The 18,255-nt window shown below is 35.5% G+C and overlaps 1 protein-coding gene and 1 long non-coding RNA gene across 2 annotated transcripts in view; one reads left to right on the forward strand and one right to left on the reverse strand.

The window, feature by feature from the left end:
- Positions 1 to 18,255, reverse strand: part of LOC135835475 (uncharacterized) — a 33,449-nt gene that overhangs the window by 14,853 nt on the left and 341 nt on the right. The window contains exon 2 of the long non-coding RNA XR_010556893.1: positions 17,842 to 17,914. This is a non-coding gene — a long non-coding RNA (uncharacterized LOC135835475). The remainder of the gene's footprint in view (positions 1 to 17,841; positions 17,915 to 18,255) is intronic.
- Positions 311 to 5,088, forward strand: LOC135835470 (facilitated trehalose transporter Tret1-like). Its single transcript, XM_065349737.1, has 4 exons — positions 311 to 405; positions 638 to 773; positions 3,580 to 3,765; positions 3,830 to 5,088. Exons 1-4 carry the CDS (start codon positions 364 to 366, stop codon positions 4,870 to 4,872), a joined length of 1,407 nt encoding a protein of 468 aa, XP_065205809.1. The 5' UTR covers positions 311 to 363; the 3' UTR covers positions 4,873 to 5,088.

Here is an 18,255-nt window from a genome sequence, read left to right on the forward strand (position 1 = left end):
TTTTGTTTCATTTATATTTTTCTACTTCAAGATAGGTACCATAAATTTTATTTTTTCACTCATAAATTTCCATTTACCCAGCATCAATATTTTACACATTCAAAACTCCAGATGTACATAGTTGAAGGGATGCAATAATGTTTACTTTTTTCATCATCAATTTTTTCAATGAATTATTTTTTCAAACATGGTGCTTATTTTGAATTGCTATTAGCATCGTCTTGCATGATAAGATAGTAGGAAATGAAAAAGAAAAAACCAACAATAACGTCATACGAGTAATATCCACTTCACAAGAACTATTGAGGTTCGAGAATTTCATCATTCTTTAGTGAACAATCCGTGAGAAAAGTGCGTGCAAAAATGTTGTTTCAAAATTTTGGTCGAGGAGGATTCCTCAAAGTGGTGAGAACATAATTTTTTTCAATTTGTACAAATAATTGAAGCTACCTAATTGAGTATAAATTTATTAAAATTAGCTTGAAAAATAAGTTTTACGAAAACGCATTTAAAAAAACAATTTCAGTAATAATCACATGATAATCATGATAACTTTTGTAATCGCTTATTATAGCTTTAAATAACGTGAAATACTTGAAATATCAATTTTTTATTGTTTAAACTCGACTTTATACAGGCTACCTATGCAGCTATTACTTTTTCAGCGTACATTTGTGTGGGATTGAACAGAAGCTACACAGCATTTTTGAATCATTATTTATCAGAACCTGATTCAATCATAAAGATTACAGATGAGCAGAAATCATGGCTCGGTAAGTAGGTACATAATATGTTACTATATTTTTGCTACAGGATTTTAAATTGGGCCATAAAATCACATATAAATGCTGAGAGTAAGTAGAAAAGTAGGAAGGTAGGTACCTAAGTAAGCATTTTGATGAAAAATGCTACAATTTTTCGAAATCGGATCAAAACTTACAAGAAAATGAATCTAGAGCGACATTAGGGACTATGGCTGTTACCTGGTACCTGTTGGTTTGTCACCATGCCATGCACAGCTACGAGGCTAGAGGCGCGGGTTATTTTATACTGTTAGGTACATTAATGGAAGGAGGTTGGATTTTCGAAGAAAGGAGAGTAAGACTGAGGGGTTTTGAGCCATTTTTCAGGTAGAGTTTTAGGAAGGTTCAGTGACTTTCTTTAATTGGTGTGATCTTGACAAGTGAGTAAGATGTGGGAGATAGTGAATTGGACTTGACATGTAGAGAATATTGGAGGGGATTCTTTTTTAAAGAGATAAGAGTGGGTGAGGAGGGTATGGCCTGTACTTACAGTCTTACATGGCATAAGGCAACCACCTGCTTCATAGTCCTAGGCAAATCTTGAATGTTGGTGGCGTGACTTTGGCTGGGAATTAACTGTGAACAGAACATTTATGGCTTCCATCACATCAGACACGGGGATGGGTGTTTCTGGTAGAGGTGAAATCTTTAGTGTTGCTTTGCTGCTAAATCTGCTGTTTTGTTTCCTAAAATTCCTGAGTGGGATAGAATCCAGGCTATGCTCAGTTGGGTGAAAATCTGCCCTTCTGCCAATAAAAACGCCTTAAAGAGCAGTTTAATTGGCGTTTTATACTTAAATGCCAATTCACGGGCGTAATTTGAAGCGACTTATTAGGTTGTTACATGTTCTGCACCACAGAAAAAAATTGTTGCTGAAAAACACGCTATAATAATATTTCATAGTATATTTTTGTCGCGTAAGGCCGCTACACTTTCAAATTAAGTGGCATATTTCTGGGTGTCAAAAGAAACCAGCTACAATTAATATGCTACCAGAATGTTTTGTAGTGTATTTATTTGCGTAATTGCTGAAAAATGTGTGTAAATGTGGCATTTTATGTGTGTGTTTTAGCTTAGTATAAATATTTATTCACTTGATATCAAGTGCCCTGATGGTTAGGGTATGAGAGTTCTTGCTCACTGATCTGGGGACCTGAGTTTGATCCCCAGTAGTGCCAAAAAAATTGTTGTGAATAAACACAGCGATGCCAGATTTTTACAATTATAGGGGCAGAAAAACAAAATATGCGCTGATTGGGCAGATATATACGTATTAGTGTAAAGTGTTGGAATTCCTGTCCGCGTTTTTCGGTCTTGTAAGGGCATATTTTCACCCAACTGGGTGGTTATGGTAACATCCATGTCACATTGGAGAGATGAGATTTCTGAGGCAATTGTATGTTTCTTAGAATTAGATCTTAGTTGAGAGATGGAATTTAGTGAATCTGTAAAGATCACAACTTTGTGCAGTCTGCTCTCAATTGCCATGTTTAAAGATGTAGCTAAGCAAGTATCGTCGTTGTCGTGGTTCCTTGTCCTTTACAGGAGATTGGAAATCACATTTTTGTGGCACCCTAACAGGGTGAGGCGAATGCCAATTGCCACTACGATTATTCTAGGGAATCGACGTTGTTTTGAGCTTTCACGTAGTAGTTTCCCATTGCTTTCTACGCTATCTACAAAGTAACTCATACATCACTAGCCGGGTTTTTACAACCCTGGGTTCCGTAATCACCGCTACCTATAGTTGCTCAACCAGATACAGCTTTTTGATACCAGCAACAGATTGCGTGCATTTCTGTTGCCTCTGCTGTTCTGGTGCTCGGAGCTTAACATGTAATAGATGTTAAATGCACTACAATGTATATGTTACATGTTAACGCCTGCGTCTCTAGCGGGATTTGAACCCTTGACCTCTTGTTCAGAAAGCCGTGGCTCAACCCACTACGCCACCAAGTGTAAGCAAGTATAGCATTGTAGTTTACATGAAAGAATACTAAACAAGCATGGAAGTGAAAATCGCAAAACCTCACTATTACAAACAACCGAGCAACCACAACAATCCACAGATTTTGACCCATCAGCATAAAACAGAATGAAATCATTATACTGAACAATAAACTTATTAATGACTTGAGTGTTGAGTTGAGAGTGTTCAAGTAATGATGTATCAGATGAGAGAATAATTTTCTTAATTTTTGTAGGATTTTCTGAATAGAATGTGGGAACAGGAAATAGCTGAATGGAGTTTAGAATGAAAGAGGCTTTATGGAGATATGAGCCACAAGTATGCGGGAGATTGGGATCAATTTTTGAGTCTATGGTGAGAGGGATACAGTCAACAGTTTTAAGGTGAATGAAAAATTATGAAAGGATGAGTTTTGATCATTATAGAGGGGAAGTATTTCAGATGCTTTCTGATATAATAAGTGTATAGGAGTAGTTTTAACACAGGACTCTCAATTCTTTTTAATAAATTAAAAAAATTTAAATTAGGCTTGTTTCAATGTGAAAATCAGCAATTTATGAAATAAAATACCTACGTATTTGTACATATGTACCTACAATTATTGATGACAGTTTTGAGTAATTCTGGAGCCTGAATCACGTTTTGAATTCTCCAATTTAAACAAAAATATCTCAAAAATGGAAAAATAAAAGAGTGGAATTCAGTTTTTGAATACTTATCATTGCTCAAGTGGAACACACTTGTATCAGACATTAATCTCTATGCTCGCATCTTCACCATATTTTTAATTTTATTTCTCATCTACAGCCAGTTCAATTGGTTACCTCTCTCCAGTAGGAAGCTTATTTTCTGGCACTGTAATGGATTTTTTCGGACGAAAAGTATTTCTTTCGATGATTTTCATTCCATTTGCTATTTCCTGGTTGACCATATCTCTGGCTAAAAGTTACACGGTGCTTCTATTGGGCATGATGTTGCAAGGCCTTGGAGGAGGTGAGAATTTAGTAAAAGTTTGTCAACTTGTTTTTCTTCAAATAATTCATGTCTTTTTCGGCAGGAATGTCATCATGTGTTTCGGTCTACATCTCGGAAATATCCAGCAGGGAACACAGAGGAGCACTACTGGGCTTCATAACCGTAGCTTACAACTGCGGTGTACTCATATGCAACTTACTCAACTATAATTTCATGTGGAACGTATCGTCAATAGTATGCTTATGCATATCCATTACATTTATGGCAGTGACAATCACTTTTCTGCCAGAATCGCCGGTTTGGTTGCACAGCAAAGGACGTACTGAAGAAGCCATCGAAATACTATCCTCTCTCAGAGGCGCTGACAGAGATAAACTCGAATCCGAAATAAAAGATATGGAAAAGCGTACTCGTGAACCAATCAAGACCACCTTCAGTCAAACGTTTAAAAATATTCGAAAAGCATGGAAACAGTTACTAGTTATAACAGTCTTATTCGTTCTAATGCAACATACCGGTTACTCAATTATGATCGCGTATACATTATTAGTCTTCGATCGATTGAATTTACCATTAGACAGCTCAAAGATCACGGTGCTTTATTCGACTTTTGGATTCATCAGTAGCTTTACGACACCTATATTCATGCACAGATTTGGTAGAAAAACTGTCCTATCTGTGTCTTCTCTAGGTATGGCGATAGCTATGGTCATTGTAGGAGTTTACGAGGAATTATTTTATTACGAGTCTACAAAAATGTACGTTTGGATCGTACCAATCGCTTTTTACGTCTATGTGTTCGCCTGTAATACGGGTGTTTACCCTATTGGATTCATTATTGGAGGCGAAGTGTTCCCAACTGAAGTACGAGGCACGATGAATGGTATTTACGGAGTATTCTCAAGTATATATTGGGTCAGTACATTGAAGCTGTATCCAAAAGTCATGTTTTATTTTGGAATCAAAACAATGATATGGTCTTTTGCTGTATCGTCTTTCATTTTGTGTTTGTATGGAAAATTCCTATTACCGGAAACCAAAGGAAAAACTTTGAATGAAATTCAAGAACAGTATTTCCAAAGGAAAAAACCCACGGGAAAAGACGTGCCTCAGTCTACAGCGTGAATCTGCTCCTTGGACGATGAGAGACAATTTTTCTCAAATCTTCAATTCGTGAATAACCCAAGGTGTTGATGAGTGGCAGACTCACAAAATGATTAAAATCGAATTTGAAATTTACAATTTAAAATTATGATTCAATGTTCACAATGTATGTTTATGAACTGTTCGAAAAATTCGCTTCTTTCAATTGAAACAGTCGATTTTTTGTTCAGAGATGAATACCCAGTTATTTTTATCTTGTTTCAATAAAATACCAAATTTACACCTTTTTGCTCACGTTTAGAGTTTTTGCGAAGCGCGAAAAACTCTAATGTAATCACTTTTCTTCTTAAGATCAACACATAGCCAATCAGCTAACAGTATTTCTGATAAGCCAATCAACAATTAGTGTTTATAAATGCTTAGCAATATTATTTTGGCGCCAAATTTGAAAAAGTATTCAGCAGTTCTTTACTTTTGGGATGATTAGAAATTTTAGCACTCCTTATATTCATCATAAATTTCTACACAGTTTTTAAATGGAAATAAATTTATAAAATTTTCAGTTTATAGCCGATCAACAAACCGTATTTTGACATAACGGTAATTAGAAATTACTGTTTGTCAAAACCAAATTTGGGACTGATTTGGAATTTAATTTTTAATATTTTTTCATTCATGTAGGAATGATTAATGATTTTTATTAAGTCTTTGAAGAAAACACGCATTTCGAATATTCGAATGTATTTACACTTTTGTACATTGATACTGAGACATATACGAGTACATCGATCGAATGTATTACTAAGACTAAAAACTAATCTAAGAGTAGAGAATATAGCGGCTACGACGCGACGTCCGTGGCGGCTGTTATTTATCAGCTGCCGCTGACTCATCAGAGATACATAGCTTGAGAGATATAATAGTTCTCCCACACTAATAGGAAAACCAATCTGGTGTTTGTCTGTTACGAGTTGATCGCCGAAGTTGAGTCGAATCATTTTGCGATATTTTTGGCTCATTGACCTTGAAAGTGACGTGTCGTTGTGCTGGAGAATTGTTAGACGATTCTGTCGTCTGTGGCAATGGTATGTTCGATTTTACCAACTGATTGACGTGTTTTTTTGTTTTGAATCCGTTGTCCAATACCACATCATAATGAATTGCACCGAGCCGAGCAATTACTTTACCCAATTTCCACTGTTCGTTGAATCGAATGAGTACTCTCTCCCCTACTGAAAAAAATCGCTTAACCTGGGGTGTGGATCGGGGCTGGGACTGGGGAGGAGGACGTAAAACATCAAGTTCAATACGCAACGGACGATTTAAGTACAATTCAGCTGGCGATTTACCATTATTGAGCGGAGTTGCTCGATATCGAAGAAGAATTTTTCTCACTAGGTGAGGAATTGAAGAGTTTGACGAATTCAAACAATTTTTCAATGCATGTTTGATTGTTTGAACGAATCGTTCAGCTTGACCATTCGTAGCTGGGTTTCCAGGGGCAATAAATTTCTGACGAATTCCTAAATTATGACAAAATTGCTGAAATTCTGAGCTTTTGAAAATTGCGGCATTATCAGATACCAAGGTTTCAGGGAATCCATGAGCAGTGAAAATGTCATTTAGGAATTCGATAGTAATTGCTGAGGTTGGGTCGGATCTAGTGACACGGACTTCCGGCCATTTAGACTTCAAATCTACCAAAATGAAAAGGTAGTGGCCTTGGAAAGGTCCAGCATAATCCATATGTACCCTTTCAAAATTAGACTGAGCTTCTTCCCAATGATGATTCCGAATTTGGGCTGGTAATTTTTGATTGGGTGCACAAGAGGTACAGCCTCTGACCAAATTTTCAATGTCCGAGTCAATTTTTGGCCAGTAGCAGTACTTTCGTGCAAGACGTTTCATTCTAACAATACCTACATGAGTCGAATGGAGTTCTTTCAATATGTGCTGACGTAATGAAGTTGGAATAAAAATACGATCGCCTCTAAAGATAACACCTCTGTTTAGAGAATAAAGCGGATCGTTTGTGCCTTGTTCAAGTTGCTGTAGTAGCGTTTTTAATTCACTATCAGCTGTCGTTTCACGAGCTAAACTATCGAAATTTACAGAGACAGATGAAATGCTGTTGATTGCGTCTAGTTCGATTACATCATTCTCAATACTGAGAATTTGTTCAATGCCGGGACTTCCTGTGATAGGCGAATGTGAAAAATAATCAACGTTCTGATGTAATTCAGCTGCGCGATGTTTGATTGAATAATCAAAACCTCTTAGAAAAATAGCATATCGTAATAAACGACCAGCGGTCATTGGCGGCACATTAGTCGGATGGAAAATTCGTTGAAGTGGTCGATTATCAGTGATAAGTTCGAATTTACGACCATATAGATATGAGTGAAATTTACCAATGGAAAAAATGATGGCGAGTGCTTCGCGATCAAGCTGGCTATATTTAGATTCTGCGTCAGTTAAGGAGCGTGAAATAAAAGCAATAGGCCGCTCTTCGCCATTTATGATATGAGATAAAACACCAGCTATTCCAAATGGACTGGCGTCACATGCTAAAGAGACAGGAAGGTCAGGGTTATAAGGCATGAGCACACGATCGCTTGCAATTTCTTGCTTCAATTTGAGAAAAGCAGCTTCACAATTTGAACTCCAAAAGAATTTTTGATTTTTCAGGAGCAGTTTTCTGAGGGGGTAAGTCATTGAAGAAGCATTTGGAATAAATTTCGAATAATAGGTAATGAGGCCTAGGAATTTTCGAATGTCATCAACATTTTTAGGCCTAGGTGCGTTGATGATACTTTCAACTTTGAGAGGACATTTTGAAATCTTGTTATGTTCGATAACATACCCTAAATATGAAATTTTTTGGACAAAAAATACACACTTCTGTTTATTTAAGTGAAGGTTATTGATTTGAAGTGCAGTAAGGACAGCAACCAAATGATCATAACATTCTTGCAAAGTAGCACCATAAACAATAATGTCATCAAAATACCTTGCGACACCTTTAAGACCAGCAAGAATGCGATCTAGAATTCTGTGGAAAATATGAGGTGCTGTTTTTATACCAAATGAGAGACGATTGACTCGATAAGCACCCAAGTGCGTTGAAATAGCTTGAATGAGAGAGCTTTTTTCATTCACCATCATATGCAAGTAAGCTTTGAATAAATCTAGCTTGCAATAATAACGAGCATTTCTCAATTGGTGCAGGGTTTCATCTATTCTGGGAATCGGATCATGAGCATCATAAAGATGATTGTTAACAGTGAGTTTGTAGTTGGCACATAGTCGAAGGGTGTCGTCTGGTTTGGGTACAACTACAAGTGGAGAACCCCACTCGCTTTTATCAATTTTGGTTATGACACCTTCAGCTTCTAAACGAATCAGTTCCCTTTCTACCTTATCTCTGAGTGAATATGGAAGTGAATGAGGTTTTATATAGATAGGCACTGTGTTGGGTTTCAGCTGAAGATCACATTCGAAATTTGGGACACAACCAATTGTGGGGGTGAAAATTGAAGCAAACTGATTTTCAATTTGTTGAATTAATTGAGCCGGAGTTGAACGTTCAATAGAATTAACTTGACTGGAATTTGAATCAGATTCAGAAATTTGACTTTCACAGTTGTCTAGGCTAATTTTTAAGTGACGGATCCACACACGACCTACAACTGGAGTATATTCATCAGGTACAACATATAACGTTTCTACTGATTTTTGATTTTCGAATTCAACATTAACATCTACCATACCATAAGGGGCAAAAACTTGTTTGGTGTAAGACTTGAAAAGAACATCAGATGAGCGGAGAGAAGCATTCAAATTCAACTTTTTAAACAGAAAAATAGGTAGTAAAGTGCGCCCAGCGCCAGAGTCAATTTCAAAAATTTGTGGCTTACCTTCAATCAGAATTGTGACAAAAAATTTTGCTGAATCGGAAGTTTCGGAGATGTTGTGGACTGCCTGATCGTCAATACCATTAATACCATATACTGAGTGAATTTCTGAGTTGAATGGAGTGTCATCTAGGCAGCTTACATTTTCTTTCCTCTTGGACTGTGATCCTACCAATGTTGTTATGCATACTTTGGCAATGTGACCATCTTTATCGCAGGAGTTACAATGCAGTTTATTTCGATCAATTTTGCATTCTTGAGTGCGGTGATTATTTTTACCACAGTGTAGGCATAACCCCTCTACACCTAATGCAGCAAAATCAACACGACGGCGTCCTTGATGTGTAGAATTTGCTCTGTGTTGTGACTGATGTTGTGGGTGAGGAGATTGGTTTCTTTTTGGATTGAACTTTTGTTTCCGAGCAGAGCTTTTGGAACGTGAGCGACTGTTTTGCTGGTTTGAGATATGATTGACAGATTCTGGAGCTGAGACTGAGTTATTTGATGACCCATTTCCGATTGTTTGGGTACCCATCTTCGAAGTTTCTGAGGCAGTGGCTTTTTCAACAGCTTGTTTGAAAGTCAAGTTTTCCACTTGAAGCAACTGTTCACGAGTCTGGGAATCGCGCATACCTCGGATGAATTGTGCTCTCAGGAATACATCAGCAACGGAAGTTTGACAGCTTGGGCATGAAAATCCGCATTTTGAAATGAACTTACGAAGTGCGGCAACGTAATCTGCGACAGTTTCATTCTGTGACTGGATTCTGGATAGAAACTTGTGCTGCTCGATAAGTTCATTTGGTTTTGGAAAATGCTGAGTCAAAAGTTCACACAATTCGTTATATTTCAGGGTGGCGATGTCTAGAGGTGCGGCTAATGATCGGAGAAGCTCGTTGATTGAAGTACCCACACTGTTGAGAAATAATTGAGCACTTTCAATTTCGTCATTTTGAATTTTCTTGAGCTTTAAATAATTATCGAATCTGGATTTATAGGCTGAGAATTCTTCCTTGGTGGCATCAAAATTTTCGAAATTTGAAAGAACAAGAGTGGGTCTGGTTTCTGGTTTCTGAGCTTCAGTATCCACCACTTTTTCAATTGCTGATTTGACCTGGTTTGCGAGCTGTTCATTCCCAGCTTTGAGGGTTTTGAGTAGCTCTTTGAATTGTTTCGCGTCCATTTCGAAATAAGGAAACTGAGAAAATCACGAAAATCGCGAAAATTCCGAAAAAGGAACACGAAAATCGAAAACGGATTTAAAATCCTCGTCGCCAATTATTAAGTCTTTGAAGAAAACACGCATTTCGAATATTCGAATGTATTTACACTTTTGTACATTGATACTGAGACATATACGAGTACATCGATCGAATGTATTACTAAGACTAAAAACTAATCTAAGAGTAGAGAATATAGCGGCTACGACGCGACGTCCGTGGCGGCTGTTATTTATCAGCTGCCGCTGACTCATCAGAGATACATAGCTTGAGAGATATAATAATTTTATTTAGTTGAATGTTTTAATTTACGAGAAATTTATTTGACTTCATTTTAATAAATAAGTAGTGAGCCTAGGTACCTACATTCTACTTTATAAATTAGGTGCATATAAAAAAGATCAAGAAATGAAAAATCAGCTCCCAGTTGATATTTAAAAGCAAACTTAGCAACCAGTGCAATCATCAACCAATATGGTGAAAGCAAATGCAAAAACTAGAGCGAATAGTTGATGGCTTGATAAGAGGATTTTATTCCTTATTCGAGAATGAATCGATGAAAAGTTATTTTTTATTATTATTTTGAGCATATTTTTGCACATTTTTATACTTTAGAACATTTCGTGAAGGTACCTACATAAAAATCACATCTCTGTTATGATATTCACTGTATGTGTGTCAATTTTCTATTCTTTGGAAATTGAATATAGAATCACAATTTAAAAATTGATTTTATTAACAAAAAAATAAGTGCATAAGTTTTAGTCAAGTAGGTACCTATTTTATTTTGGTTTATGGTACTCATCAAAGCTGCCTAATAGGTTTCAAAATCTTAATATCAGCCATGCAATAAAGAGATGCTCACTCTAGGACGGTTTACCTTTCGTTTGCGTCAGAATTTAAGCAAACAAAAGAAAATAGCGAAAAGTTTGATTTATTGCTACCTACTTGTTCACAATAAATACCTACCTAAGTACTTGAGATTTCCATTCAGACTTATCAGGAATCAAATTTCACGTGGGCATTTAAAAAGTAGGTTTTTTGGAGTACGAGTACATGTACTTACTTAGCAAGAAATTTACATATGTAATACATATGTATATTGATCTGAGGTAAGTATGTACCTACTAGTAAATGTATTTTTTTTTTTTTTTTTTTTTTTTTTTTGAATTTTCCATATACTTACAATTATAGTAAAAATTCTTCAAACATACGAAAAACTGATTTTCTTCACAATATTTTCCGCCTGAGGTCAATTTTGGTCCAGATTTTGAGGTATACTGTGTATTTCATAAAAAAATTCAAAATATTGAAATTTGGTCCAAATTTGAGTGCATGCTGTAGCAACCAACTTGAGCGTCTTTTATGATGAATTTCCATTGCTATAAAAAAAAATTTCGACCAAAAGACCACTTTGGGTAGAGAAAATCGTGAAAAATCAAGTTTTTCACCTTTTTAAGTTAGGAACAAACATAAATGGTAGAAAAAAAACTTTCTATAGAAGGTCTTCCTAGGTCCCATATAGTACGAAAAATTCTGAAAAAATATATTGAAGTGTAAGTATCTATTGATGATTTAGAACTATTGAAGCTGTCGTCCATGAAAGACCCTTGGTAATTGTCCAACTCTTTGCAAGTTTGAAAAAAACGCTAGGAACCTTCAAAGATGAAAATTTCAACTGAAATCCATCATGGAGGATTTAGATCACAAAGAACGCAACTTCCATTTGTTAGTTTCAATATAGGGAATGGAGTCATTTCACCCAACATCTGAAAAGTAATCACATTGATTGTTAGAATGTTGGTGCTTTTCTATTCATGAAGAGAGATGCAGGCAATGTCAAGAGAGAAAAAAAATTCATAGCCAAATACTACTTACAGCTACCTACTTTTCATCATACTCCTGCATTCTGGGAATTGACAAACGTACACATCTAAATTGTATACCAGCAGCCTACTTTTTTCATTCAAGGAGGTCTTTCAAATATAAAACACTTTATGTAATATATTCATCAAAGATCGTCTCATACAGCCGAACACATCTCATAATCTTGCAGTATAACAACTGCAACTTCTCGAAAAGTTCATACTTGGATTCTTCCTCCGAGTCTAGCTATGTGTTTTTTCTGCATACTTAATACAAGGATGCTAAATTGTTACTGGTAAAAAAAAAAAGTACCAACGTTTTAAAATAAACGCTTTTACTTTTTTACGTCAACTTCATAAATTTTAAAACGTATTAACCCCCTACACTATAGAGATAAGCGAAGTAATTTGAAAATGGTATACATCCAAGTGTTAGTATATAGCTAGAAAATAAATTCCATTTTGTTATACGTAACCGAGATAAATAAAAAATAATTTGAAATAAATTTAAACGCTCGGGTAAGTCTTTTTTTGCTAGGTGTTTCTGTATACCAGTACGTAATGGCGCTCTGTGTTGTTTATACAACGGGCTCTGTCGACTTTCAAGATGCCTGCCAATGAATATCTCATTTGTGAATTTTTCATTTTAAAACGAGTTCTGGGAAAAGAAATCATCAAAATTCAAGTAAGTACATACATGAATAGCAGCATAACCTTGCTTACTTTCTTTGCAACTTGGCACCCTTAGAATACTTGAGAAAAAAAAGGTAGAGAGAAACTTTTCACGTATAATGGCAATTGCTGCTACAAATACAGTAGATCGGGAATGGATCCCTGGTAAGTACCTACTATACCTAAAGCAGGAGAGAAGCGAAGACGGTGTGAGGAAAAGAGACATCCTTGGAGACGAGCAGGACGCACAGAGCGGAGGGTTAAAGAAAGAATCAAACGGCATAAAAAGTGCGGAACCCCTTTTGAAAATTTCGTTATTCGCCGAGACGTAAAATATAACTTCATTTCAATGCCCGCACTAAAACCACCAGGGAAAAAGAGAGGATTCATAATTCTATCGCCTTAATTTCGCGAACGCGCGACCAAACGACCGAGTAAATGCGACGAGTGGTGAAAAAAATTCCTAAATCCCTACTGCGAATCGGGGCTGCGGATCTTGATGAACACGCATCAATGTTCCCCTGGGTCCGGGGTGATTTTCCAATAAAGGAAGTAAATTTCGATACCGGCGGGAATTCCGGGCGAGAGTTTTTTCGCTTATCGTTTCGTGTCCAGCGAGTTCATAAATGGTCTCTGTAGATTACCTCGGTAATATTGATAGCTTAGCGCGATTTCTTCTTCATTGCCAACATCCAGCCATACATAGCAGCGTTTCAAAAATATAGTACAACGTTAACGGTTAATTGGGAGGTTTGCCTTTACCATACAGTAGGGGTTCGTTTATCCAGCTCGCGACCGTCTTACTCGTATTTATACGCTTCGTGAAATGGCCGGGTAGATACCCACCTACACTACATGATGTAGGGTGATGAAAAATGACATTTCGGGTTCGTTATTACCCTGGTTATTAATTTCAACGACGATTTTTTTTTCATCCACCCCTTCCGCACACTAAACCACGAAATACGAGTACGACGCGACTGCCAGTAAAACTGAACTTGAGAAATGGTTAAACCGTCGAAAGGGTACACCAAGTAGAAATTAGCAGACCAAATGAAAGCGTAATTCAATGGTTAACTTTTTTTATGTGGTCCCTTTAAATACGCATTTGATGGTAGAAAAAAATGTACGTAATACGTATATCTACGTACTAACTTACGTACGCTATAACAGCGAAACAAAATTACTTGTAAGTATATCTTTTCTTTTACATCTTTATACTTATTACGTACCATATCTTTGTTGTGGTATTTTTTCGGTTTCGGGCTCTACTAGAAATTGACAAAGAACATATACAACGTCTTTCTTCAACAGTTAACCGAGTATACAGTTCGCAAAAAGACGTGACAAATTGAATTAACCACAGTTGACCAAATTATTGTATCATCGAAGGGTACGAAATGTACCGATGTCACCCGTGTGATTTATTTGTCTGGCTTTATCTTTCCTACAATCCTATCTCTGGCCTTTTTTTTTTTGAACATTATTTTTTCATTCGATATCTTCATACATGGCACGTGATCTATAAGGTGAAGCTAAGAAGCTTTGTGTGGGCAAATTTTTCTCGGATTTTACTCCCACATTATTGATAAATGAAAAAATGGCCTGCAAGCACTATGTATGGTATATCTATTGAAAATTCAAAAAATTAAAATGTCAAATTTGTCACCAAAAAGTTGGTCTGTAAATTTTTTATTGACGAAAATTAGTGGGGAAGTTTAGTTTGAGTGGAAGACTTTACAGAAAATTTTTTAGCCATCGAGCTGTTCAGGAGACTGAGCCAATAATGGTCCTTCTTGAAAAAAATCGTGATTTTTTTGTCACATTTGCGTGTTATAAACCTATCCAGTCTTTTATCAAAAAAAGTCCTAATATTTTTTGTAAAAATGAACAAAAAACGCTGTTGTTGGCCAAAATTTTGAAAATTCACATTTTGCCAAAATTATCAAAAAATCATGGCTTTTTGTAAAAATTACCAAAAAAGCACCTGTTTTTTGCCAAAATGTTCAAAAAATCTTATCCCCAGAATGATTGTGAAAAACTCTCATTTATTTTGCCAAAATTGTACAAAGTTTCTTTTTTGAAAAAATTGTAAACAAAATATCAACTTTTGTCAAAATTGCCAAAAAAAGCCCCGTTTTTTGCCAAAATTGTCGAAAAATACCCTTTTTTGACGTTGTAAAAAAAAAATCTCAATATTTTTTGCAGAAATGACCAAAAAACTTTGTTAGTAGCCAAAATTTTGAAAATTCACGTTTTTGCTAAACCATCCCAAGAAGTCCTTGTCATATTTTTTGCCAGAATTGTCTGGAAAGTTCTGTTTTAAAAACAGAACTTTGCTAGCCTAAATTGTCACAATCTAAAGAAGTTACTTTTTTAATTAAATTATAAGAAACTCCTAACTTTTGTAAAAATTGTCAAAAAAACCTCCTGCTTTATGCCAAAATGTTAAAAGAATCCTGTCACCAAAATTGGTAAAAATTCTTGCTTTTGCCAAAATTATCCTAAAAAGTCCTGTTTTTTGTCAAATCATTGTCAAAATTTATTTTTTGCGTTTGTAAAAAATACTTCTACTTTTAGCCAAAATTTTCAGAACTCCTGCTTTTTGTCAAAATTGTCAAAAAGTTCTCCTTTTTTGACAAGTTATCCAATAAATTCTGTTGCATGCCAAAATGGTCAATACAATCTTATTGTTAGCAAGAATAGTCTGAAAGTACAGCTTTTGCAAAAATTGTCGAAAAGTCCTAACGTTTGTCATAATTTGACTAAAAAGTGCTGCTTTTTCCATTTTTAAAATCAAATCTCGTAATTTCCTTTTATATTCATAATGCTCAACATTCTATACATTTTTTCGCATACTTACTTCACATAATTTTGTAAAAAAAAACCGCGAAAAACACGTTATTTTTTAGGTTTTTTTTTTTTGTTGTGAATATGAGCCTTTATAAATAAAATTGAGATCATACTCCACAATGTCATAAACTATCTTCAAAAGTGGATCACTAGCAAAGGTCTCCATTTCTCTGTTGATAAAAAAGTGGTCATAAATTTCCATCATGAAAGAGGAACATTCCCCGATGTAAATGTGGAGCTATATTTGGACTTGAATCAAAAATTTCCAGCACCATAAATTCCTTGGCTTATACTTTGACAAAAAATTAAATTGGAAACTGCAGCTCAACACCATCAAGCCAAGATCAAACAAAGTCATAAACCTACTTAGAAAACTTAGCTATACTGCCTAGGGAGCAGATAGAAAATCTTTGTTAAAAATCTATGCCAGTCATCTGCAATCAATGATGGCGGACTATGGATCCATTGTTTACAATACAGCTTCAAACACTGACCTAATGAAATTAACTCCAATCACCAACCATGTATTACATCTATCATTAGGAGCATTCGGAACCAGCCGAATAATCAAACTTACTGAGGATTCTGGAATTACTTCTCTACAAGGAAGAAGAAACTACGTTAGCCCTAAAACAATATGTCAAAATCACCAAAAATACTGGTCATATAAATCATCACAAAACATTCCACTCTCACCTTCAACACAAATATGGCACACACAAACCATTTGGATATAGAACAAAAGAGCTAATATAGTTTCATTGGGACTTGATCCACTCTCATTGCTTCAAAGTTGACATTTTGGAGTGATTTTTCGTAAATTATAAAATTATCCCAAAAATACAAGGTATGCAAAATCAAATTTAACTTCTTAAAATACCTATTTTTTTTTTAGCTGAGAAGGGAAGCCATTTTGGTGGTGTGTAGCAATAACAAAAAGTTTTGTCTCTTGAAAAAGCCAAAATATGCGAAAAATAAGGGCCGACTCTAGTTAACAGGCCGGTATACTGAAACTTGGCAACACATGCTGTGGGCTGACTTTTTGATTTTTCCATAAGACAATACGTTAATATAAATCGCAATTACTCAGAAAATATCGTTTTTACATAAAAATTGCAGTAGACCTTTTCTGTAGGAAATTAAAAAAGCGTTCTATTCATGCAATAATTTTTGAACTTGGTATCATTTTTGGAAAAAATGTTGATTTTTGGCATTGTGGGCTGACTTTTTGATTTCTGCATAAGATGTAATGTTGATGTTCATCGCAGTAAGTCGAAAAATATCATTTTTACGGAAACAGTGTAGTAAACCTTTTTTGTAGGGAATACAAAATGCTTTCTATTAGTTCAAAAATTTTTGGATTTGATGTGATTTTTGCAAAAACAGCATAGTTGCCAAACATTACATACTGGCCTGTGGAAAAATCCCCCTGAAATTTGCTGTTTGAATGAGTTAAGCTGGCTCAGCCGAGCAGATTACTCAGCGGCGGTTGCGGCAGCTCAGGTAATTTTTGAACCTGCAGTGAAAGCTTAAAAAATTTTTGAAAAATTGCTGGCAGCAGCGGCACAGCGGCGCAGAGCTTTACTTTTTACTGAAAAATCCCTTCAAAAAAATGTGACACATGTAATGTGAATGTGACAGTCCAACACTGTAGAATCATGTAAAGTATATGAGAAAATTAAAAACAAAACACCTGGGGTGAACTTTAAATACTTACAAAAAGAAGAAATGTGTGTAAGGTTGTTCTTGTTTCTAATTCGTGCAGGGATTCATGATTTGTAATAACTTATGTGTTGCTTTGTTAAATTTTGATATATTTTAGTTGAACTTGTTAATTTATGTGAATTTTGCTACACCTTAATTGAGATCATTTTGTTGTTATATTTTTGTTATTTTGTTAATTTAATTTCTGTTGTTGGATTGTTGACATTAAAGGCCAAGATGCCGGACGTCATAAAATGAAGCTTTTTTGATGATGATGAATTTTAATTTTATGGTTTGGTAGGGAGAAAGTACTTACCAAAAGACAAATTTTGGCGAAAACAGTAATTTTTGGGTTCACCCCTTCAATCTGGAGCTGTGGCGGTTCAAAGTTTTCTTTTGTCAATTTCACCCCCACCACTATGATGAAAATTTTTGAAAAAACCCGTGTTGAAAGGCCCAATAATTTTCCAAATCTGGAAACAGAGCCATTTCGCCTATTAATTGGGAATACCCTTTGATCGAGTGATCGCAATAAGTTTATGGGAGAGGTGGCTCAACCCCCTTAGTTTCGTTTCTGAACACATCAGTAGAATATTTCTTTCCACCAAGAAACGTCATCCCTTTTCAAAAAAAAAAATAATAGGTAAATACCTTAAGATGACTCAATTTATCAAAATGAATAGCCTACCCACTTACATAATTATATTTACTATTTTTTTTCCATCCTACGCAAGTTTCACAATTTCCCATTAGTATACGTACCTATAAGTATTGAGTTCAGTTCTCCAGCCCTTTTGTGAAAAATTTACAAGAAACGTCGAACTGTTTTTCTGTCCTGAAAGAAAAAAAAAACAAATTTTCATTGCAATTCTCATCTAAATAAAATTACAGACTTTTTATTAACTATGTGCACAAATTCAACAATTTAGGCCTACCCCCATTTTTTTTTTCAAAAAACAAAGAATTTTCTTCGCCAAATAACGACAGTTCATCGGGCGGCTCAGGAAAACGTTGGAAAAAAGTTCAGCTAACGCCGAAGAGTCGTTAAACGTCGTATATCTTACGCGTGATAATTTTCCTAATTCCAATTTCCAATTAACACGAAGAAAATAATAGTATTCTTTTGAGATCTCTCTGGCACGTTGAGCTTTTCACGCCAGCACACTTAAAGTAAGT

Source organism: Planococcus citri, chromosome 2 (assembly GCF_950023065.1).
Source record: "Planococcus citri chromosome 2, ihPlaCitr1.1, whole genome shotgun sequence".
In the NCBI taxonomy this organism is placed as follows: Eukaryota; Metazoa; Arthropoda; class Insecta; order Hemiptera; family Pseudococcidae; genus Planococcus; species Planococcus citri.

Coding starts and splice junctions, on each gene's coding strand:
- LOC135835470 (XM_065349737.1), top strand. CDS start 364: ATGTTGTTTCAAAATTTTGGTCGAGGAGGATTCCTCAAAGTG. Junction 406..637: donor GAGGAGGATTCCTCAAAGTG/GTGAGAACATAA, acceptor GACTTTATACAG/GCTACCTATGCAGCTATTAC. Junction 3,766..3,829: donor GTTGCAAGGCCTTGGAGGAG/GTGAGAATTTAG, acceptor CTTTTTCGGCAG/GAATGTCATCATGTGTTTCG.